We start from the raw sequence: 25,941 nt of genomic DNA on the forward strand, positions 1-25,941 counted from the left end.
CGACGCCGCTCTCGCACCTGGCTAGCAAAACTTGCACCTGAGCAGGCCATTCTTAACAGCGCCTCCATGGCCCGGAAAATCTCGACTGTACAGCGCTGACAACCGCTGCGCAGGAAGAGAACGGCTTGTGGCCAGGGGGTGACGCCTTGGTTCGCAACGACCACTTGTGTAACATGTCACCACCCCAAAACATCCAACAAGGACAGGCAACTGCAAAACGAACCCCACAACACGGCTCTGCGCCGAGATGACGTATCTTGGATTTCACATTAGACCCGCTAGGCTTCAAAGAATACATAAGCGCAGAAACCAAAAAAAAATGTTGCATTTCGCTACGCCACTTTTTCAAGCAATATTGTGCTGACAAATTCAACAATCATGGAGGGAATCCTGCTAAATGAGAGGGGATCTTCTTGGCTGAACAAAATTAACAATAATATCCCTAAAATCTATGCAGAACTCTTCAACGCAGAATTCAAATTAGCATGCTCAAGCCATCCGCATTGCTATTCAACTTTCCCTTCTTATATCTAACGGAGAAGTACTCTGTGAGAGTGAGGCTCCTTTGGAGCAAGCGGCCATTTTTGTGTGAGTTTTGATTGAGCCACGTCGGAGGACAGTGGTCGGTCTCGAAGATGAAGTTCGCTCCGTATAAGTAACACGACAACTTCTGGGCGGCCAAAACTAAACAAGCGCATTCCTCCTCTGAAGCGCTGTAGACTTCCTCTCTTACATTGGGCTGCTGAGCACGAGGTCGCGGGATCGAATCCCGACCACGGCGGCCGCATTTCGATGGGGGCGAAATGCGAAAACACCCGTGTGCTTGGATTTAGGTGCACGTTAAAGAACCCCAGGTGGTCAAAATTTCCGCAGTCCTCCACTACGGCGTGCCTCATAATCAGAAAGTGGTTTTGGCACGTAAAACCCCAAATATTATTATTATTATTATTACTTCCTCTCTTACATTTAGCTTACGGCTGGCATAGAGGATAGGATGCTCCTCGTTATCGTCCCCGACCTGACTAAGTACCACGCCCATACCTCTCTCACCTGCATCGCATTGAACTATGAATTCCTTTGTGCAGTCTGGTGCGCGAAGCACAGGACGAGAAACCAATAGCGTTTTCAAACTTAGGGAAGCGTTCTCTTTGTCCTTATCCCAGTGTACGCTACTCGGTGCTCCCTTTCGGAGGGCGTCGGTTAATGGACTTGCCATTTGCGAGTAATTCGGAATGTACCGTTGATAGTACGCCACAAGTCCCAAAAATGAACGAAGGTCTGCTTTCGTGCGCGGCTGAGAAAATTCTCCAGTCGTAGCTATTTTCAGCTCGGCCGGCCGTCTCGTGCCCTGGCCGACAACATGGCCCAGATAAGCAGGCTACAACAACGAAATCTACACTTTTGCGCTTTCATCTTTGGGCCGGCTTCCCTCAACCATGAGAACACCTGTTTGAGGTGTGATACGTGTTGTTCCCAGCTGTCCGAAAAAAATTGCTACATCATCAACATATGGCAAGGCAGACTCCTGCAAGTCTATTAGGACAATATTCATTATTTAGAGAAACTAAACGGCGCGTTCTTCAGCCCGAAGCTGAATGCGAGAGGGCGAAAAGTGCCTACAGGTGAGATGAATGCGGCATAGCGGCTGGCACTTTCTGAAAGGGGAACTTGCCAGTACCCCCGCACGACATTTATAGTTGCAATGTATTTAGCAGCGCCAACTCTTTCAATTCGTTCCTCAACGTTGGGTATCGGGTACAGCTGATCCCTAGTGATGGCTATTAACTTCCTGTACTCAACACATTGACGAGGGTCCTTGTTAAGGGTTTCTACCATTATTAGCGGTGACGTGTAGTCACTCTGAGCGGGCTCAATAACTCCCAACTTTAGCATGGGCTGTATCTCTGCCTCCATTATTTCTCTCTGCCTTGGAGACACCCTGTAAAGCTTTGATCTTACGGGTTCGGTTGAGGTCAGCTCTATTTCATGCGTTGTTAGTTTGGTTCTACCTGGCCGATCGCTAAATCTGTCGTGATATTCCCCCAACACCCCATTTAGCTCATTTAGCTGCTCGGCTCTAAGAGCGTGCGAGCTTACCGAATGTTTTACTTCTTCTTCTAGGCCGATTTCACAGTTGGAGGTCGCTTTATACTCCTTAAACTTGGTACTAGGGCCATGCTGCTCTTTGATGGTATAGTTAACGACTCCGCTCCGCTCCATATACGGCTTCATTAAATTGCAGTGACATATCCTCACCTCCTTTCTTGCGACCGGACATTTTAAGAGCACAGTTAGTATCTGAAAGTTTCTGCAACACTTTAATGGGCCCGCCCCAGTGGACTTCAAGCTTGTTCTTTCTTGAAGGTTTGAGGATCATTACCTGGTCTCCGGGGTTAAACGTACGAAGCCTCGCATTCTTGTCGTAATAGAATTTGGTGTTCTTTTGAGCTACTCCCATGTTCTTTTCGACTAGGTCTTGGGCTGCGCTTAGCCGTTCCAGCAGATTTAGCACATGTTCAACCACGGTTGGACTCTCGGCTCTTTCCTCCCACATCTCTGTTAACATTATCAGTGGACAACGAAGTGTGCTCCCAGACACTAGTTCTGCTGGCGAGAACCCTGTAACCTCATGTGGAACCGTTCGCAAAGCAAACAAAGTTGCCGGAAGACAGTTCTCCCAGTCCTCCTTGCACTCGTAACAGAGCGCCCGCAAAACTCGCTTAAGCACTGAATGCCACCTCTCTACACTGTTTGACTGAGGGTGATAGACGGAACTGTGTATCAACTTTACCCCGCACTTTTTCAAGAATGTGGAAGTCAGTGCGCTGGTGAATTCTGACATTGATCCGCCTGAATTTCGGATGGAAGCCCAACTCGTGCAAATACTGTCAAAAGCGCGTCTGCTACTTCGGTGGAGCTGAGTTCTTTCAGAGGGATTGCTTCTGGAAACTTTGTAGCCGAAAACAGCATGGTAAACAAGTACCTGTAACCCGATTTTGTTTTTCGTAGAGGCCTTACCGTGTCTATAACAAGTCGTCTGAAAGGTTCTGTTATTAAGGGCACTACCTTTAGTGGAGCTTTCCATGTCTCTCCTGGTTTACCCGAGCGCTGGCAGGCGTCGCATGATCTTACAAAGTTTTCTACGTCTTTGAAACAGCCAGGCCAGTAGTATTTTATAAGCAATCTTTCCTTTGATTTGCTTATGCCTAGGTGGCCGGACCACCCATTTCCATGGCAGAAGCTGAAAAGGTCCTCCCTATACTTAGCAGGCACGACTAACTGATCTAGAATCCTACCCTTTCGATCTCTGTAGTGCCGATACAACAATCCTCCTATCTCTTGTATCGTCACGTTGCGCCCAGCAATGCCTTCTTTAGCTGTGTGATGTAATTTACCCAAGCTGTCATCATTCTTTCGCTCGGCTGCCAGTGACTCTCTGTCCACACGTAAGAGCTGATCAAAGTTCCTTGAGGCCGTTGATAATAACAACCCTGTCTCGCTTGCGCTTGCGTCCGCTAGCTCTTCCTTCAGGCGTGAACTTTGACACCCTAGTGATACGCTCTCATTGAGCTGGTGACCTAGCAGGCTTTCCTCAACTGTATTTTTTTTTTGTCCCTCGGGCCTAGCTCGGATTCGGGTATTGAAGTTATCTCTTTTGCTGCTTCCGCCGGAGCAGCTTGAGCATTTTCAGCGGATAACGACGCGATTTTACGAGCTTGGCCTCGGGCCAATGTCTGTACTATGCCCTCTCCCAGTTTAAGCCCTTTTTCACGCAGTAACCGATTCGAACGATTCAAAAAAATGTAAGGGTACTGCAGTGGCTAAAATTTGGAAACTGCAGTCTCGGTAACTAGCTCCCCGAAAGGTCCACTGATTTTGACTTTGGCCATGGGCAGACACGTGCTGTGTTTTTCTACAACCTGTTTGATCCATGCTACTTCTCCACTGAAGTCATCTACCGTCACGTAAAACGGATGGACATTGTCCATCGTGGCGGCACTGTCTCTTAGCACCCGGCATGGTTTGCAATTAACTTCTAAGTCATGAAGATATGGGCTTAAAAGTTCAATATTCTCGTCTTTTTCATCTACGTAAGAAAAAACTACGCTAGGCTTTCAGCAGTTCCCAGTGGTATGTCCCAGTTTGTGGCACTTAAAGCAGCGGATCGGTCTGAAAGATTCGAATGTTCTTTTCTGCTCTTTTTGTACGGTTTCCCCGTTAGGTTTCTCCTCGCTCTTTTCTGCCGGCTTTTCCTCCACGTCTACAGGCTCCGATCATCTAGTCTACGAACCCCTTTTAAACGGAAATTGTTTCCGCGGTGCATTTCGACCGTCCCAATTACCGTCCTCGGCGTTCAGCTTTCTACGCGTTGTGTACTCTTCGGCTAATTCCGCCGCCCTTTCCACAGTGTTTGCATTTCCTCTGTCTTGCACCCACAGCTTCAAAGATGGTAGGATGAAGTTGTAAAACTGCTCTAGACACATGCATTCAATGATCCTGTCTCTGCTCTCGTACGCTTCCGCGCTTTTCATCCACTCGACTAGGTTTGCCTTTGTGATTTGTTTGGTGCGCGGTATGGTGCGGTGGTCGGGAATGACAGAAGCAGACGACAAGGGCTGCACGCCCTGAGGCGAATTCCATGTTGGAGGGGGAGAGAAAATGACAACGCCGAAGAGCGTCAGGCACGTGAACGCACGGCGCAAGAAAAGCAAACAAGAAGAAAATGCCAACCTATTTGGAAAGACCACGGGGCGTCAACCAACCAATGAGAAAACGACGAATCTGACACAGCGGGAGAAAAAGAGAGGCGCGCGCTGGCAGAAGGAGGGAGACGCAGGGGGAGACGCCGGGCAGCTGCGCGTAAAACTCGGGCCCGTAGCCCAACTGCTCTCGTCGTGCCCACGGGCACAGAAGCTCGCCGGCCTTGAGAAGCTGGCGGCACGCTCGGGTAGACTGCCGACGCACAGGAACGGGTTGGCAGGAGGCCACAGTCGGGTCATGGCTCGGGTGCGGAACCCGAGGGCCCGTCTTCAACTCCCGGTCCAACGGTCGACCTTCTCCTGGCGACTCTTCCTGGAAATCTCCCGATAGTGATCTAAGGAAAGGAAGGACGCTTGGACGGGTAGCCGAGCCGCCTTTGAGAGGGAGGGCACACACGCACTTCCGCACGAGGTCAGGCGGTCTTCGCAGAACTCAGGGCTTACGTCAGGAACGGTGCGTGGGACGGCGCCTCTAAATACGTTTTCTCGGGAACTCCCTTGGTCACGGCAGACCGGGTCCGCAGTGGTGTGTTCAGTCTCAAAGCCTGGTTCAGCGGACTCCTGTCGGCAATCCCACGACGAAGAATCGAGGACGCGGCGTATTGTCCTCCGGACACAGTAGACTTAGTGACACCGTTTGGCTAGAGGATGATGGTGGCTTTCCAGGAAAAGTCGACGCCGCTATCGCACCTGGCTGTAAAACTTGCACCTCCGCCGGCCGTTCTTAACAGTGATCTACAGAGGCGGGGAAAATGGACGGACGGACGGACGGACAGACAGACAGACAGACCAACGGACAGACAGACAGACAGACCAACAGACAAACAGAAAGACAGACAGACAGACAGACAGACAGACAGACAGACAGACAGACAGACAGACAGACAGACAGACAGACAGACGGAAGAACGGACAGACGCACCAAGAACGCTAGTGCCAATAAAGGCCTATGAAATTGTAGTGTTTATTTTTTCGGTCATCCTATTGTCGACTTTGATTAAAAACGCCTTTTCGCGAACCGATTAAAAGCTTTCTTTACGTAATGGTTTTTGTTCCGTTTAGACCCCGTTGAATAAATCCTCAAGCTGCTTTAAAGCAGAACGGCACTTGCAATATTCAGCGCAAGATCTCAAAAGAAGATTGCTGCTTACAAGAAGGGCGTCTTGCAACGTTTGCAAGGGGATTTTGCGAAGTTGACAAGTTAACAATTCTTATGGGGGAACGAACTTTACCCCATGAGATGTACGCAGGGGGGTACGCTTCGCGGGAGGTTCTCCCTAGCATCGAGATCAATAATTACCGAAAACAATTGGAAAACCTATTAGTACAGCAGCCTACCAGTTGGACCTTGAAAGCGTGCGCTCTTCATACACGCGTGTGAAGACATCGCCCCCCTTTATGTTCTCTGGCCCCATGCCTCGAAAAGGCTATCACCAGCATTGAGACGTCACCATTAATCAGTCGCAAAGTGAAGCGCGGTGCCGTTCAGTCAATTTCGCTGCAAATATGCTGCCACCTTCCATTGCCATATCTGCGAAGGGAAATGCACTGGCTGCGTGTAGCGCTGGCCGCGTGCTACTTTTCTTAAACGAGGTAGCTGTTACAACGTGGGCAAAAGTACTCTTGCCGAAATGCTGGGATTTGCGGTGTACATAAATCGCTAGGTATACCGCGCTTTGACTGTACTTAAAAAAAAAGTCCGAGCTAGTAAGAGTTCTTCTCCAGCATTCCCCAGCGGGGGGGGGGGGGGGGAGGGGGGGGGCTATATGTCGTAGCTCTTAGAGTCTTTCGGTGTTGCAATAGTTTTCTTTTAAACTCGACGCCTCTCGTAATTTGTTGCATTTCCTGGCGGTGTTAGTTGCAAGACGACTCTTGGAATGCCCTTAAAAAATAATAACGACTCTGCTCGAAGAGCTGCTCATAGAGCTTGTGTTGAGCTCAGATGGAAGCATTGAAAGCTTTCGCTTAGAAGAAACCCACCTCAGTTACACTTGAGCAAGGTGTGTTCACAAGAGTAATCCTTTTTCTCGTAGGTAAGCTACACATGTGTAATCGATAAGCGCAAGACTAATCCTGCGCTTCCCATTTCCTGCACGCAGTGAAAGAAATCATCTGCACCGTAAGCGAGACTGCCAGCTCTGAAAGCATGTACCCACCCGACAAGTACTGTGACTACCTGTTCTACAGTCACGTGTTCGTACGTGAAGGCCAAATTGATGGCTCGGGAGATATCAGCTGGAATGTATTCCGCCAGAGAGCCATGACATACAAGATTATGAAGCTGGGAATTTCGTTCGACTTTTTGTAAGTTATAAAAATCGCTGGCTTTCAAGGTTAAAAAAGTGATCTCCGGAAAAAAACTTCGCAAGTCCGCCGGAAACGCCAGGCACCGATTGCGGTAGCAAATTAGTAGATAGCTGTACGAAGTAAGTAACTAAATTAACAATGACAGTATGAGTAAGCGTGACTCAATGAGGACGTAGAAAGAAACAGATACACGGAGACAGCGCTGTCTTTGTCTTCTTCTTTCTACCTCCTTGTAGAGTCCCGCTTCTATCATAGTTTATCATAGTTATAATGGTTTATCATGGTATCATGGTTATGTTTCTATCATGGTCGCAATTCTATCATGGTTTTAAACCATGTAGCCTGTCAACGTGTATTAATTAAATTAACTAACGCTGTTTCACGCGTGCACAGGTAAAATGAATACACATCGCTCGATGACAGCGGAAGCTGTCTGTGAAAAACGGTGCAGTTAGTAATCGCGGCCGGGAGACGCGAGCCAATTGAGCTCCGTGCATCAGTGGCTTCAACGTGTACGAAACATCGAAAGCACAGCGTATACGAAGCTACCGACACTATGCGAACTGTGCAAACATCGCAGATGGCTTTGAAGATGAGGCCCGCATAGGCGCGCACGTTACCCACGTCGCAGACCGCTTTCAAGACATACGAGCGCCTGCAATGCGTTCCTGTGGCGTTCGCCAAAGGCGTATATAGAATAAAGAACCAACTTTAGAGAAGGAAAACTGTACCTTCGACAGTGGTTCGAAAAAAACAGAGTTTCTCACTATAACACCTAGAGAGAAATCTGGCGCCACGGCATATGCGATTTCGTTAAGGGGTGCCGTGCCGTCATGGGAATGACGGTATATGTGTCTGCGAGGCTTGTGTTGGCTGGTTTTGTAAGAAGCTTCATCTCAAACGTGGATATGGCTACACAAATACGGCGTTCTTAAAGTCAAATCTTCATAAAATATTTTAGTTCACGCATATTACATCTTTACTCACCTATAATCCATGACCAAGAGAAGAAAAGCGAGAACAGACGATAAACTGTTCCAAAGCGAGCACGAATCTTGTCGTCTGTCCTCCAACTTTAGCGGCCCGCTGATACTTTTTACGTATCATATAATTGTACATGCAATAACAAGTTCTCATAGCTAAACTAAACGTGTTTTTGTGTAATAATAAAGCTAAACAGCTTCTTACGTGCTGTTTTAGTAGAAAATGGATGATTCGAACAGCCGGAACGGGGCCTGTTTGGCTCTCCGAGAACGATGCCAATGCGAAGTCACAATATACCGGCATTCCCATGATTACCACATCGCAGCAGCGCCAGATTTCCTTCCCTCTAGGTAATATAGTGAGAAACTCTGTGGAAAATAAGAGACGGCAGTGCATGGAACTTAGCGGGGGGGGGGGGGGGGGGGGCGAAAGATGGCGCTACTTAAACAGGACGCCGAAATGCCATTTTTAGTGCAATATTCAACATGGCCGCTTTTTACTGGTGGCGCACGTTGGGTACGCGCCCTGCTAGCCTTGTTGGCTTTGCGGCTTGCATCAGCTGCCGCGTTTTAATCTCCAGGAAACTAAACAGCCTCTACTGACGCCCATACAAACAAGCCACAAGTGAATGAACAGGACGTGGGAATTTGTAGCCAGAAGAAAAGCAGTGCACCTACTCGAACAAGAGCAGAAATAAAATTTGCATGAGGAGATGCGCTGAAACCATTAACGCGAGCTCGTAAACTGCTCACTTTGGTCGTCGCACATGGCGATCTGGTAGCGAGCGACGATCAGTAGCGCAAGCAAATTGGGCAATGCAACACCTGTTTGCATCGACAGTCACCGTAACTTGCAATCCGTAGCAATCGGGTGACGTAAAGCACCTGCTGCCGCAACCAACACAGCGACATGGACTACCCGGCATTTTAACTTTACCTACTTTCCAACCTGCATGTTTCTTTTTCTCCTTTCAGGGGGCGCTAATGTGTAACTCATACTTGGTGCCCCACGTACTCAATGTGGGCATCAGCATTCTGCAGCCACTTTTGCAGGCCTTTCCACCCATGTGGCTATTACCATCATTCACTTTGGACCATTTAATCACGTTTGCGGTCTCCGTTCACGCCACGTCACGGCCGATGAAGGCCCACAAGCATAATCTACCAGCGGTTGCAGCAAGAAACGACAAACAGGGAGCACTAATCGCAGTACATGTAAACAGGGAGTCTGTCGCTGCACGGACTGCAGGAGCAGGTGCTTACCTCGAGAGGGCGTTGCCCAATGCAACTAACCAGGCCGCCATATCCGAGAAATGTAACACGGCAACCATGACCAAGTGGGACAACATTGAAAACGACTCTGCAATCACTTCAGCATACTCTAACATAACGCTCAATCTATACATTGGCACTATACACTATACATTGGCTACGATCCACATGACAACAGTGAGCATACACGCACACGGGTTGCTTGCGGCTCATTCAACCTTCCGACTGTAGGCCTAGTGCATGCCTTCATCGCACATGGTAGTCTGCTAACAAGGAGCAACCAGCAGTGCCAGCAGGTTGGACAGTGTGTTTCACGTGTTTGCACCGACAGTCGCCGTTGAAGATGAGCAACTTGCATTGCGAAGCAATCTGGTGACGCAATCATCTGCTGCTGCAGCCAACAGAGTGACATGCAGTGCCCGGCACATTAGCGTTACCGCCTTCCTACTTGCATGTTTCTTTTTGTTATTTTGCATGCCGCTAATGTGTAACTCGCACTTTGTACCCCACATACTCTAAACATGGGCATGGTTGTTTTTGTGAACATCACCATTTTGCATCCACTTTGGCAGGCCTTTCCACACATGTCGATATCAACTTCATGCACTTAGAACCACGTAATCGTTTATGAGAGTCTCCGTCGGCGCCAAATCATGACCGATGAAGGCCACAAGCAAAATTTGCACATGGCAGCAGCAGGAAAGGACGAAACGGGGAGCACCAACTACGGTGCGTGTAAATTCGCAGTCTATGTCACTGTGCGGACTGTAGGAGCAGACGCTTGCCTCGAGAGACTGTTTCCCAAAGCAACTGACCAGGCTCCCACATATGAGAAACGTAACACGGTGACAAGTGCCAAATCGGACAGCAGCGACACCAGATTCTGCAATCAATCACTTCAATGTAGCCAGCGCAAAAACACAGGCTGTCGAGCAAGAATAGCAATCCTGAATCAGACTAGGAATTAAACTTGAACAAACGTTCATATCATCTGCTACAAACAAATGGCATGTATCTCAAGGCTAGCAAGCAAATAAAGCGTACATCAAGCTTATTTATTTCTGAACCAGGTGTTGTTTACCTTGTAGTAGCATCGAAAGTCCATACAATGACCTTCTTGTAGCAGGCAGCAGCTTCTGCTTTGTGCATGTAGTGTGTTACTTTATACTTTTGCCATCCTCATTACTGCATGTCTGGAACAAAAATTTTGACTACATCAGAAATTGAATGAGCACAATATTGCAATATAAAATGCGAAAACGTGAAACATGTACATTCTAATGGTTTGTGACTTCAGAAGACATGCAAATGTGCTATTTTTCCTAGGGTGCTTAAGCAGGATGGTAAATAAATATTGTTACTCTCCGCCAAATTGATGTCTGCCTAAGTACAATGCATGTCAACAGCTTAAGTATTATTAAGATAACAAATGAGAACATTTGGGCACACGTTTATACATTAGAAGACATCACACTGCTGGTTGCAAAAACAAATAGATGAAATACATGAAGCTATTAGAAATGAAGCATTATTTTTCTGCATCAACGTGATGCACCGCTTCACTACTGCAAAAATAGATATCCTGAGTTAAACCAAACTGAAAAGCAAGAACATTAGAAACCAACAGGTACGAAATATGGGTGACTTATCACGCGTACAACTGTTTAAAACATTAAATTCCGTACTTTAGCTTCCGTTTATCAAAGGGTTATTCGACTCTGTGAACGAACAAGCTTATATATATATATATGTAGAGAGAGAGAGAGAGAGTGAGAGTGAGAGAGAGAGAGAGAGATGTAGTAGGCAAAGAGGAATTCTTCAGGCTACATTTCAAACGTAAAAACTTGAGTGGTGCTACAAAGTAAATAGAACAAGTATTTAATTTCGACAGTTTCGATCGGTAGACCGGTCTTGACCAGGCTTTACAAAAAAATGGCAGTTCGGCCCTGGTAGCGAAGCCACCGGACCGTGTGCCCAGTCGTTCTCGAATACATCAAACCGTGAGGGACAGTTGTGACAGTGATTGATTTTCGGTGCTTTGGCAGATTTACAGCTGCCTTTGGCAACTATGCAGGGTAAGGGGAAGGAGGAGTCCCATGTATGTAGAGCAAGCAGGTCAGTGAGAATAAAAAAAGAAAAAAAAGAAACGAAAAAGAAAAAGGCACGCAGGAGGCAGCAGATGTAAGTCGGAAAGTGAATGGGGCGGGAAGTAGCGGCAGCTAGGTTCCCGTCGACCCGAGGCAAGGAGGGAGAAAACGGTCGCTGCGCAGCACCAGTGCGCGTGCTGCCGTTGTAGCGGGTGAGAGGGCAAGTTGAATTGGGCGGCGGGGGGCACAATAGAGAAGGGGCCCAGAAGGAAGACAGAAGAGTGCCCAATTGTGGAAAGAAATACAGTGTCACAGTACACATATACAAGGCACGGCCCATTCCGGCAAATTTGTGGTCCAGCTACGGTGCGAAAAAAATATATTGTTCCAAAAAGAATATATGCGTGGGATTCGTAAAGCAAGTGCGCCCCTGGGCTTAGGTTTAGGGAGCCGAGTTAAATACCCTCCTTGTGGTCCAGTTTTTGAACGTTTATCCGACAACTGACATCAAGTCAGCTTGTGCGGATTCCAAGAAGGGGCAATAGGTCACTCAGAATGACCACATGAGTGGCAGGGTGCAGGAAACTGAATTTATTGGTTTTCCGCTCGCCTCCTTGAGGCGCATGCTGATGGACGAGCAAGCGGTTAGCAGCGTCTCCATTTTAGAGTACAGAGCATGTATTCGCGTTTCCCATGCACTCTGACGTCATATCCCGGAGGCACGTCAGCCGCCCCGGACTCTTATTAATTTTTTTAGCGTATGTTCCAAATTTATGAATGAACAGAGATTCTCTCTGCTCGCGTGTGCGGGTGTGTTGGAAGCCAGATTGCAAGAGCACAACGCTCACGCGTTCAAAGGAGTGATCTGGCAGCCGAACCGCTGGCGGAAAGGGTTCTCTGTTTGTCCGATATGTTCCTGCTTACACACCTGGCATCGAATTTGGTGCACGACGTTACTGGAATCATAGTCAAGATTTGCGTTAATTTTATGTACGAAGGACGAGTTCGATGCCTCAGCCGTGTCTGTTGTCATGTGACGGCATAACTTGTAACGAGGTTTCCCACGTGGTCGACAGCCCTTGGCCGTGTTTGACTTCTGAGTCCTCGCCCTGACTAACAAATCCCTTAAATTTTTGTTTTTTCTATACACAACCCGAGGCGGCTGCTTGAAGATAGTAGCGAGTCGGATGCTCTGTTTCATGATATTGAAATGGCGGTTGAGAATGGCATTGACCCGCGGAAGACCGGTAGTGTATGTGAGGGCCAAGTTCGGATCTGATTGCGTATTGGTATTGCTTACCCTTTCTCCCAATATATGTGCTCGATGTAAGCGGCTGGCGCGTTCAATGGCATCGTCTACTATTTTTGGAGGATATTTTTGGTGTATGAGAGCAGATTTCAATTCCTCCACGTGTCGCTCAAATTGCGAGTAGGGAATGCTTGTTTTGTAGTGATGAGGGTGGCTACTATAGAAATGCAGATATTGCTGACGATCTGTCGGCTTTTTATACAGGGACGTGGAAATGCGACCACCACTCAGTGGCAGAGTGACGTCGAGGAAGCGAATACTATCTTGGGAGAAGTTGCGCGTAAAGCAGATTGACGGGTGTAGAGAATAGGAATTGGAAATGAAGTGCAAGAGACTTTGTTCATTGTCGGCCCATACAAAGAAAATGTCATCCAGAAATCGCTTACAAAATATTGGTTTTAAGTCCGAGTTTGCGAGCAAGGGTATTTCGAAAGATGCCATAAAGATATTTGCATAATTTGGCGCCATCTTCGTTCGCATGGCGGTTCCGCTGATTTGCAGATAATGCTTGTCCTCGAACTCAAAGTGATTATATTTCAGTAACAGATATCGAAGGGTCTCGACTGTATCTTTATCTAATTGTTTAGGTTGGGTGGAGCCAGCGTAAGCTGAAACTGCGGAAGCTATGCCCTCGGCGTGGGGTATGTTGGCGTACAAAGATACGACATCCATAGTGACCATAGTTCTGTGTAAACGTTAGAGTTGCCCATTTGACGGAAACCTTCGGCTACGTAAACACTCCGGTCAAGTACCACCACTGCACCACCCTAGTCCGCTGGCTTAATGACAATTCTTTGATCATCATGTAGGGTTCGCAGCGCCTGCTCTTCCTCTTTTGAGAGGTTACTGCGGATGGGACGATGCCTCTCGTACTCTTTTATAATGCCTTTTTTTAACCGCACAAATATACATGTCCAAGTATTTTTTGCGTGCCTCGCCAGGTGTCCATGATTTTTCGGAGAGTTCAGGTAGCTGATCAAGACACCCCTCTGTAATTTTTCGATCATAAAAGTACTCCCGTAGTGGCAAATTTCTCGCGAAATCACCCACATCTTGAAACCATTGAAACTCGTTCATCATTCCTAGCGCCGGACAAAAAGTTAGACCTTTCGAAAGGAGATTTAGGTGTGCACTCGACAATGGGCTGTTCGACAAGTTTATGACGTTTGAGGCATTGCATACTGTCTCGTGCTTTTTTTCGCTGATTACTTCCGAACAACCGGTCACTTCGAATACAAGATTATGGCTTTGAAAATCACCTGTGTTCGCCGATGGGATATTGTCACGCTCCCGTTTCTTTTTTTGTTGTTCTTGGATGTTGACATTCTTCTTTCCCTCGTATTTTACCCGTTGCAGCGCTTCGAATTATGTTAGCTTTGACCGACACAACAGCATATGCTCCTCGTTTTTAAGCTGCGATGCTCTGTGCACGCTATGTTGTGCAACCAGCCGAGTGAGCCCAAGCGAGGTTTTCCTTAGTATAGCATTCCACTGCTCTCTTTCTTTTTGGCTGTCCCCAAGCAGAGTACTCGCATCTGATGGCGTGCACCCCAGCTTCGAGGGGGTGGCCATCATTGCCAGTCACCTGAGGTGCGTGCTCCTGCGGGGAGGCGGACGGTCGCATGGATGTGCTATGTTGTGCCACCAGCACAACATAGGGTTGTGCTGGTATTCTAGGTGGTGCTGGTACATTTATATATATATATATATATATATATATATATATATATATATATATATATATATATATATATATATATATATCTATATATATATATATATATATATATAAGGCTACTCAGTCGCCCATGGCCTCGGCTACGAGATGAAAAATGTGACGTGCTTTCCGTTATCGCTTTCTTTTTCGTGATTGTGCATAATGTTGCCTCACAACGGACAGTTTATTTCGGAAACAGCAACGGATGGTCCTGACTGCCCATATGTAATGCAGCATCTACTTCGTTAACTTGCCTCCACCTGTAATTTAACGAGACGAATATATTACACAGCGATTGAAGCAGCGATGTTAAACCTAACTTTCGGGCTTACACCCCAAGTTAAATAACGCGAGATATCGAAGCGCAATAAACTGGTTTTAGCACAATATAACCAACCGATGTGTGAACCAAAGAATCCGTACCTGCCGTGGCCGCCAACATACTGGTAAAGATTTAAAATCCACGCAAGAGGTCACGTGGGAGGTCGACGACGCTGAACGCTATCTTGCGTTTAAAATGGCAAAAAACGACAAAGTTGGTAATTAAAGAGTGCAATGTAAAATTGGAAATGATGATATTGTACTTTGCCATGTAATAAAAACGCTTCCTTTATTGTTGAAGAAAGTTTGTAGGTTAAAATTGCCCTTACTACGGCGACTCTAGCGGGAGATAATGCGCTCACGGGGGAACGTTTTTAATTGGTATACTATGCCTGCTTCTTTAGCAGCGCACCGAGGTCGATTCTTCCGCCTTATGTGCCCATTTGTTGAACTTGAGAGTGTTCTGGGCCTGGGCGTCTACTACGGCGCCCGCGATTCGCGTGGTCAACGTCGTATCAAGTGCCGCGGTTGTCTCCACTCTGTACGGAGTGGCGCGCGAGGAGGAAATGGAGGCACCGTATACCAGCCGACGGCAAGGAACGCCCCTCCTTCCTGGCTTACCCCCTTGCCTCGTGCCCCAGAAGAGAGGGCATGAATCCGGGCCGCCTTCCCCGCTCAAGCACGCGAGATTGAAAGAGTGATTGTGAAGAGGAAGAGACACTAAACACAATTAGCGGAACCACGTTCACCGGCTCACCCTCACACGCTTTCCCTCATACGGAACCTCACGGCGACGGCGACGGCAGAAATACGACTGGAGTGTCCATATAATTGCTATCGCAATAAAAAAAAAGTTGTTTCGCAGTTCTAACACACATGGTTTAATCTAAATGAAACAAAGTTTGAGTGAAGCAGTTAATTAAATGCAGTATAACCAATGGCTATGGGTGCATAAATGTTTCTTTGATTACTTCGGAACAGGGAACCTCGCGCACTGTTCTTATCAATCAGCAATGCTGCAAATTTGTTCTCACCGAATGTTCTTTTACGAATATTCACCAGTCGCAAGCAAAGTCGCAGTGCAAACGCCAAATCAAGCTGGCATAGTGCGAGAGTTTACGCAACAATGTCAGGACGGGAAGGCGATTTACGATGCTTGTCGACGGTCGATTGACGATGAGGTGTATCTATAAACACAACATACATCTAGTCACATTCATGAATTCTGTACAACTGTATAGCAGTGGCACATGCCCGTTCTAGAGAACTGACCAACAATGGACACACACCTAGCTGACCACACGTTGAATGAACCAATTAAAAAACGGGCGAAACAAATTTTTCCATGTAATGCGCTGTTACTCGAAGGGAATAGTGTGCTAAGGAATCTGAAATAAAATATATATCTTGCATCCTTGGCTAGATAAAAGCACATGGGAAGATTCATAGCGACGCCACTTGGTGACGGCAAGCAACTTTAACTTTCTGTACGTAACCATACACAAAAATGAAGCTAGTACCGCTTTCCTCGGACCATTGAAGGCCACCTAGTATAGATTTGAGCCTTCCTTGGCACTTGCAAAAAACGCAAATATGCAATTTGCCTTTGTTTTTGTGAATTCTACTCAACCCACTTGACCACTTCTTCGACTTGACGTCTGGTTACGTCTTTGGTCTCGGTTGCTAAACTACTACAATCGCAGCCTTTGAGATTTTTCACTGGTTGTTTGTTTGCTTGAAAACGTGTGAATGGGCTGTCCTTTCTCATATGCGCAGGTGCTGTGTAAACGCTGCTTTTTTTGTGATAGGTCCGTGATTTAGTGTGAGGCACTATTATCAGCTGACTACCCGTTGACTTTTGTCTCAGCAGTATGAAAATCGTACGCTATAACGGAAGGAAACTAACTAAGCACAAAATACTTCCTGTGTCCTCTGGGTGCGCTAAGGCTGACTCGGTGTGTCATTTGAAAGAATTCCATCCAGGTATGCTGCACCGAAATAAACAAAGGATGGAACTCCTTAACGGCAATTATTGTTTATGGGCCAACTTCGTCTCGTCGGCTGGAATAGCTCACTGCCGTTTATTTCGCGCTGCTTTACCGAGCGCCTTAGGCGCAACTCTCACCCTGGACGGGCGGGCCACTTTTCTCTCCACATAATCTATCTATATGTTTTCTTTTTCCTTGCTAACTTTTTCTTACATTTTCTACCTAATAATATTTTGTCTATTTGCCTGCAGATTACGTTGTCTAATTAAAGAACCATGTTCCTTCTTCAAAACGGGCGATTATTCGTTTCGGAAATGCAAGTCCATCGAGTGTTTTATTTTAGCGGAGATATCGCAGTTATAAAGTAGCCGCCGTGGACGGCACTTGTAGCCGAATCTTCCGTTGCAGGGCCGTGAAACTGGATGATTTGGACAACGCAACTGGCGATCTGAGCGCACTGCGTAACGAAGGCATCAAGCACTACGGACTGCTCACGGTGGTGGCACCTCGCTCCGCATTCAGCTACATGACATCGCTTACGAAACCGGTTCTTGAGGTGGGCGAGGGTTGAGTAATATATATATATACATATATATATATACATATATATGCCTGCAATAGATTTCCTGTTTAGGCTACAACGGAAGCCCGTTCTACGTGGCGCCTTAGCAACAACATGGCACGTCAAACTAGACTGGCAGAACCGATCTCACCCTGTCGTCAATTTCATATGCCTTGGTTGATGCCACTTTTACGCAATATTTTTTTTTCCAGGTCGCAGGAAAAATCGCATAGGAGAGCGTAATTTACGATGTGCGTTGTTTAGATATTTCAACGCTTCGACGTCTCGACCCAACTGAGCACACGAATACATTCTTCTCTACGCAAAGCTGCACGAGAGAAAGGAATTAATGGCGCATTAGTGCTCCCGCCTTTGCAACGTTGCGTTGGCTAGGCATCGAAAGCACCCGCTCGTATTTTACTACCGTAATGCCATGAGGAGGGTTTTGTCCTGTATCCTGAAATTGAGTGTGTGTTTGAGATGCTCATGTTAAACGCCATAGATGTGTACCTTGAAACTGTTCGTATGCTTTCATTTTTGCTTGGAAACGCAGTAAGCTGCAGCGCAAAAGTTTATAGAAGTGGTATGTTTTAGGCGTGCATTCTTGCTTCATGCAAATATATTTTTTTACCGGCCAGCTACATAACACAAGTCGACTGTTATTTTGAGCAGGAGCTAATTCAATCGTGGCCCGAAGGGACGCTACTGAGCAACTAAAAAGAAATTTCATAAGATCGTGTAATATTTCAAATCTTTATTTCTGTTATTTTGCTGTAGTATGTAAATTAGGGAAAATATATCTTTGTTTATCGCCCCGTCACCTTAGCGCTGTTTTGCTAGTGTGACATTGTGAATTTCAAAATATTTTATCTCATTTGAGCCTGTGTGGATCAGTGAAACTTACTGGAACTTAAGATGTTTACCCTTTGGCTATTTTGCGAATAAAGAGTAGTCTAAATTAAGCGATAAACGTTATTGAGGCTCGAGCATACGCCATCAAAATCGGTGACTTCACGACAAGCTGAAGTGCAAAGTTCAAGGTAGCGCCGCCACTTCTGTTTAATTTTTCATGTATTTTCGGTCTTGCCAAACGTATTCTCCTGGCAAGGGTTGTGATTTCGGCACGGCAGAAATGTGTTGCGCTGATACAGGTCAAATTATAGTTTTTCTAGTGTCCTCTAATATTAACATATGCAGTAAGTAAAGCTAGTGTTGAATATTATTTCTCAGAAGAATTGATGTTTTATAGTTGGAGTCACCATTTAATAAAGGCAGCCAACATGACGTGAGAATGTTTTATCTGACAAGGGAAGGCTGACGAGGCTGTGCTACAGATTATAGTGTAGAACCACTATAAGGAAGTTGGCTGACCCGAGCCTTTATGTATGAGAAATAACGTCGTATTATTTGTTTTGGCTTTCCATAGGCCTACGACAATGTACGAAAACTTTAAAAAAAGAATTGCTGAACGTGGACTGCTAGCTTGTTTCAGCCCAAATTACGCAGCTGCAGTAAAGCATCCTATACTGGGTTTGACTAGCATGTCGGATCGGCAAATACCGAAAGAGGCGGCTTAGGTATTGTTACATGTCAAGGAAATGGCGTTTCTGTGTACATACACATATACATCAGGTTTCATGGCGACGTGGAAACCTGGTGGCCTGTAGCCTTAAGAAAGTTAGCTGAGGGAGCCCTTAGTGGGCATTTACAGGCTAGTAATTAGGCGAGGACACTGATCAAAAGATGCAAAGTGAGTTTCGGAAATGCCGCAGCCAACCCAGCTTACACATTTTCTTCATAGAGGACCGTACTAATCGTAACCGATGATAACGAATAATATTTAAGTAAGCTGGAATAAATGAAATTTCATGTGACAAGACACGGATATTCATTGACAAGCAGCAATTGCTCATTAGCCTATGCAAGGGTGCTTAAAGCAGCATTAGGCGTTCTGCAAAAACGATAATGATTTACATCTATCTTATAGTTTTAATGCTGTTTGATATGTTACTTTATGTCGTGAATATTTTGGCGCACCAGAAGCAGTAGATTTTAAATTCTGTGCATCTTTTCTTTTCGGACGAACCTTCCACGTGGCGGACGGAATATTATACCACCTTAAGGCTCCTCCTATCGGTCATCCGCCGAAGTTCTCAGTAACACTGGCACCCTTCCTGCGCGGCTGTGCGGCTCACTGACACCACTTCAGCCGGATTATGCAGTTAGGACACTGGCGGAGTGAGAGGCTGACGTTGGAGTGTTCCCTTTAACACTTGACCACACTGTAGATGTCTACAGACATTTCCGGCATAACGAAAGTGCTTCTTCGTCTTGCGACACAATGCTCACGCCTCAGATTCCACCGAAACGCCTCTCCTGCAGTGACCGGTTCAGAACCGCACACAGGTCATTTTCGTGCAACAGTGTTCTAGGCTTGCGCTGCTGCGATCGAGGCCGCGGGTTCGATCTCCTGTGGCGGAACGCTTGTGTGCTTCATTTTAGGAGCACATTAAAGAATTTCAGGTCGTGCAAAGCGTTCTGTAGTCTTTCACTAGAGCGTGCTTCATAAACAGATCCTTAGTTTTGGCACGCAAACACTGACTTTATGGAGGCAAAAGGCGTATCGCACCAGGGATAGGACAAAAGAACACAGAAACCGGATACAGCGCCAAACGTGTGTGTAGTATGTGTTGTTCTTTTGTCCTGTTTCTGCGTTTGCCTCCATCATGATATACCAACAAGCCCAATGTGCAAATTTAGACAGACTGCATACATTAAAACGTGATACGTTAAGCCCTCTGTATTCGCGCCACGTCTTCGTTGAAAAGCGGAAGACATGCCGAGAGATACGTTTTAGCATACCATCCTGGCGTAGCATCGTAGAGAGCGTAGGTAGAAGTGATTTATGTAATAAAGAATTAGGCATGGCAGCGTTCAGAATACACCCTGCATCACCGATGCTGATGTTGTGGCACCATCTGGTAGGTGGAGACCGAAAGGTTCGCGACTTAGTACCATCTCGCTAGGCATAACATCTTTAAAGCAAACAGCTGATCTGTATAATACAAACAAATCATCGCTAATAGGTTTTCGTCAGCATGAGATCATTCGAAATAGTGATCAATATTAGGATTTATTTCTTGCTCGCGCTACACCAAGAAAGTATAACGGGTGAATTTGAAACAAAGTGGGCGCTCTGAGCATATCGAAACGGTTCCATACTCACGGTGACTTGCCGAAGACACCGCAATAATGAGCAACACAAGGTGCGCATTCGCAGTGGGCCTAACGTATCACGTGTCATGGAAAGATTTATGACAATGTGTGTCTGTATAGCTTGTTAGCAACACGCAGAGACAACGCTGATGCTCCTGCTAATACGTTGCGTTTGCTTCCGACATGGGCAAATGCAAGGTGCTCGACCAATTGTATGTAAATGCTGCTATTGCGCCCCACGTGTTGAAACAGCTTGTGTTCTTAATTTTGGTTCGTCAAAATTGCTTATAATTTATTTTACGAAAACGTGAGTGCAACACATCGTTGGCAACCTCCTAATAATGACATTGTCAATTGTTATTCAAGCAACCACTGTATATTTTCCATGACTGCGTCGGCAGTGGGCACTAGCGCTTGTTCCGTAAAATTGCCAAAGTGACGCATACAGATACGTGTGCATAATTGTGTGTGTCGACATCACCAAGTGGAGCGCTCAGCCCTCAGTTTGTATTGAAAGCCTTACAAGCAAGCGGAGAGCAGATGTGCATTTCCTGTTTAGTCTTTCCTACACCGGGTATCTTCTCTTCACGATTTGGTTACTTATAAAAGTGCGTATGCGACGTGCTAGAAGTCAGTCACTGTGTTTAAAGAAAAAGATACGGAGCGATGTGGTTACGAATGCAGGTTTACACTTCCTCAAGCTCTTACTATGTAGACAACGACTAGAAGCATATCGTAGCCGTCGTGTTTTGCTGGTGTTGCAGAAACTTAAACAGCTCCAGGGCAGGGACCAGACAGCGAAAACCGTCATCGCAATCGGCTGCGAAGATTACAGCGGTAACTTCTTATCCAACTTCACAGCGACACTCACGGAAATTGCCAAGTAAGTGATAAGAGAACCCCATTGAGGGTGAACGAATATCAATATGTTCAGTGAAGCTTTTGTAAGCTAATGCTAAAGCCAAATAGCAAGAGTGTACCTAACACAGGCTGCATGTACTACGAAAGCAACTTCACGCACACCATACTACTATTTATCGAGAGCTTCCAAAGTGGCACAAGGCGCCAGCTGGAAATTGGTGTCAATGGCTAAGAAGATTATTAACGGGGTTGTTAGGGAAACTTAAGAGGGAGCTTTCCCTCGGGGTCATGGGGCCTTAAGTTTCCCTAATCAAATGAACGCGAAATGTCCAAATGTTCTGATGAGGCTACTGCCTGAAGATTTATATTAAATTGTTGCGTTTGGAGTGAAAGGCAAAACTCTAGCAAGTGGGGAATAAACGTTTCAATGAGGACCCCATAATTGCAAGAAAATTGCACTAATTTTTTAAGACATAAATAAAACGATCCTGAGGTTTACAAATCTGTGCACCAATGTGACTGTGCACCAAAACGTACATATATATGTACACATGCATATTTACATCCACGTGAACATATGTTCTCTTACCCTCACAAGTAAGTGCATCATCAACAGAGGTCAAATTTGATATATGAGTTGACTGCTTTATAAATTTGTCATAACGCTTACGTCTATCTTGCAAACGTACTTTTCCCAAATTAGCGGGGTATTGCAGATCTGTAAGCGTTTCATTCTGCCCTCTTTAGGTGTCGTATTAGGGACAGATTAAGAATTGTGACTTATTTTTAAATACCAAGCTTCAAGGTCGAGAACTGCGTACTTGAGATTGCCTTTTAAATTCTGTAACTTTCAACAAATTTTGCGAAAGATAAGTTGAATAATGAAATAGTTTTTCGTAAATAGTGCATTTAAACTTTTTTCGATATAAAAACTGACCATAGCCCTTATATGCGCGATGAATGCCGAAAAATTTCACATTCTTCGAGTATTTAGATACAAGCTACCTAGCTAAAACTCTTCGTGACAAAGCACGACGCTTGTACTTGGGAGCAAATAGAAGACACATGCATTTTGCCACGAGAGGGAGGATAACCAGCACCTTCTTGCCTTGGTGGCATTACACCGTGGCATTCCACAGTGATGTCAGCAAATGCCCTTTCAAATCCGGTCATACGTCGACGAACTCAGATATTAGTCTAATTGATCAGACTCACTCGAACTGACACGCAAGTCTGAGTAGAGCAAGTGGATGGATGCAAGGGCAAGGACCATCAACGTGTGTTACTTTCCAGTCCGAGTAAGTGTAAGTCTGGGTGGGTCGAATAGCCTATGAATAAGACGTGGTCTGAGAGTGCCTAAATAAAGGTGAGTAGAAATGTGGCCTGGTACTCGCCACAGTGAGTGACAGAAGCGGCGCACCTATAAATGAAACAGATAAATATTTAAAACATAAAACATAAAGAAAATGACATTTCTTTACGATTATTCTTTTTTGCAAGAGTTTCGTAAAGCCTTCAACTGAAATAGATGCTGTATCCTGCTGCAAGAACCTGAAACACCTGAACAAAACTCTTTAGATTCCCATTGCCTGTTTATCTCATTCCGTTATCTAAAATCTTAAAAAAGTTTGACCAAGCATGGTGTTCTTTGGCATCCCCCCGTATTAGGTTTTCTTCGATATTTCTTGTAATGAAGTACTTTTTATATGCTCCAAAATCTGCGAAGAAATGTATGCAGATAATCGTATTATTGTGCTTTTTTGATGTGTACAATTTGACTGTGGAAGGAACGAAAAAGGCGTAGTTAAGAAAAACCTGTTGCTATTGTTAAATATCTAAATAAATGCGCAACGAATATTCAAGCTTTTCTTTTCAAGGAATAAAGAAATAGCCTGCAAGAATAAATTCTCTTCTAACAATGCTTAATCGTTAGAACAAGACCGCCGGCATTGTCTATTGGTAGTTACGTTTTAGTTATAAACGGATATGATCTCTTGATAATGTTCGGTCATAGTAGTGAAATTTATCTTTTTTGTCTACCTAACTACGAACACAAATAGACTTTTAAATGATTCACTCACGTCATAAATACTGTTTATCAATATGAGATATTGACAATAACACACTTAAACAACATTTATGCTTTAGAAAGACGAGCCATGCGATCATGGCTAACTTGGCGCACTTAATGCCTATGAATAAACATGTGATATCGAAATATTCCTCTACTTAGCTCCACTACCATGATAAAAACTCAGTGCCTTTCCACTTTATGAAACACGATGATCTGCCAATCAGTCTGTATGGGCCCCCTAATGGCGAACTGCATCACCGCCGCTGGCCGACCCGGTATTTCAGTATCTTTGCTATGGCCTCATGTATAAGGAATGTTTGACGCTTGCTTCACTTCCGCCGCTGGTCGGCCCGCTATTGCAATAACTTGGGGATTGACCCATGTATGGGGAGAGCTTGACGCCTGCTTCACCTCAGTTGCGGGTCGTCCCGGCATAGCACAATTTCGGAATCGGCTCACGTATGGGGTGTGTATAGTGCCTGCTACACCCACGCAATGGGTCGACCCGATATTGTACTATCTTTGGAATCGGCCCTCCTACGGGGAGTGCTTACTACCTGCATCACCTCCGCCGCGGGTAGGCCCTGTATTGCACTATCTTCGGGATCGATCCACGTATGGCGAGTGCTGAACGCCTGCTTGACCCACACCGCGGGCCGGCACGGCATTGCACTATCTTCTGGAACGGCTCAGGTATGGGGAGAGCTTGACGCCTGTTTCACCTCCGCCGCGGGTCGGCCCGGCATTGCACTGTGTTTGGTACCCGCTCACGTGTGGGGAGTGCTTGATGCCTGCTTCAACTCAGCCTTGGATCAACCCGGCATTGCACTGTCTGTAGAAACGGCTCACATAAGGGGATTGTTTATTGCCTGTTTCACCTCCACCACGGCGTGGCCCGGTATCATGCTTCGTTCGGGATTTCTTTCTACACGCGGACACAATAGTGGGTAATGTGCGCCTTACCAGCTTCGCTGTAAAAGGCAAAACAAATAGGTTGCTTCTTAACTTGAGTCATTGCCCTCTTTCTTTTGCGTGAAATAGATTCAAAATACCTCAAAAAATATTGCGTGAAAAGAATGATCGACTGTAAGTTTATGCTTTTACCCAATGAATACCCTTACAGAATTTCACAAGGAATACATGTACCCAACACTGTTTCAAGTAAGGAAGATGTATTATTAGCGGCCAAGTTCCTGTTCCTGCTTTCCAATATGCTTGCTTCGAAAGTGTCACCAGGATACATTGAACGAGAAGAAATGAAAGCGAGGGCCCTATTATTTGTTAGCAATATCAAAAGATGCGAGCAGAGAAAAACATCAAAGACAGCATAGGGGTAATTAGTTGTACGTAATAATTGAATTGAAGAAATCATAAAAATAATGGAAATGGAAGTGGATGAAAACACAACTGGCCGTATGTGGGCACGCACCCATATCTTCGCATTATGCGTCCGATTCTCTTTCCAATTGAATTACCGCTGTGGCGTTTTGCCATCCACTTTCGTTGGTATTTATGCTTATCTACTAGAATAAACCTGGGAGTGTTAGGCAGCGCCCCCACTTACGGCCTTCACGGTGGATGTGGAACATCCTTTGTTTAGTATGCATCAAGTGTACGTCATCTTTTTGGGTGAAGGCAACTGGTTAATAAACCAACACATGCTATTTGAAGGCATCAGTGCTGCCGGATTCGAGGCCTCGCTATGTAATCGAGATAAAAGGAAACAAAGGGCCCGAATTTTTTTTAGTGATATCTTAAGACGCCAACATACAAAGACAACAAGGGCAGATTAGAGGAAATTACATGAACTTAATAATAAAGACATGATAAATAATGAAAATTAAAGTGGACGAAAAAACAACTGGCTGAGCGTGGGGCACGAACTCTTTAGAATTGAGCCATAATTAAGCTAATTCTTGTAGTAATGCGAAGACGTGGGTTTGTGCCCCGCCTGTTGCCAGATGGTTTTTATTCCGCTTTTATTTCTATTATATATACCATTTTTCTAATTGAAATAAGTACAATTAATTTAGCCTATGGTGTCTTTGGTGTCTTTGTTTGTTGACTTCTAGAATTTTGAATATTGTTTTCTTTGTAAGTAAGCATCCATACCACTGCATATTATTGGTTTCTCATGTATCTTACAGGGCATGAGGTACGCCATTATTGCGTCTATGATTAGTATGATCAGTTTTATCGGATGACATTGATTCAACCTCAATACTTGTCTAAACTTTAATGTTATGCGTTTCAACTGATGACTGGTGCTGTACGAAACCACACTTCCTGCTGCGACAGGAGTCACAAAACAGTTTGTAGTCGAGCCTCCGCGAATTGTGCTTCATCCTGCGCAAAATTTTCCAGGGATGAACATTCGCCGATCGCAGTAGCTCAGTTTACATCGAGTTTAGCCGAGTACGAGGCCACGTCAGGATAACCTAGCACTGCAGCCGCTCACCGATGTGGTGAAATGACAAAGCGATC

At 45.6% G+C, this 25,941-nt stretch overlaps 1 protein-coding gene across 1 annotated transcript in view; it reads left to right on the forward strand.

Annotated features, from left to right (window-relative positions):
- Positions 1 to 25,941, forward strand: part of LOC129388268 (uncharacterized) — a 101,651-nt gene that overhangs the window by 32,747 nt on the left and 42,963 nt on the right. Inside the window, exons 4-6 of the mRNA XM_055078410.2 lie at positions 6,860 to 7,064; positions 17,153 to 17,300; positions 21,287 to 21,405. Of these exons, the coding sequence (XP_054934385.2) occupies positions 6,860 to 7,064; positions 17,153 to 17,300; positions 21,287 to 21,405 (472 nt within the window). The remainder of the gene's footprint in view (positions 1 to 6,859; positions 7,065 to 17,152; positions 17,301 to 21,286; positions 21,406 to 25,941) is intronic.

The sequence above is a fragment of the Dermacentor andersoni genome, chromosome 10 (genome assembly GCF_023375885.2).
Source record: "Dermacentor andersoni chromosome 10, qqDerAnde1_hic_scaffold, whole genome shotgun sequence".
NCBI lineage: Eukaryota > Metazoa > Arthropoda > Arachnida > Ixodida > Ixodidae > Dermacentor > Dermacentor andersoni.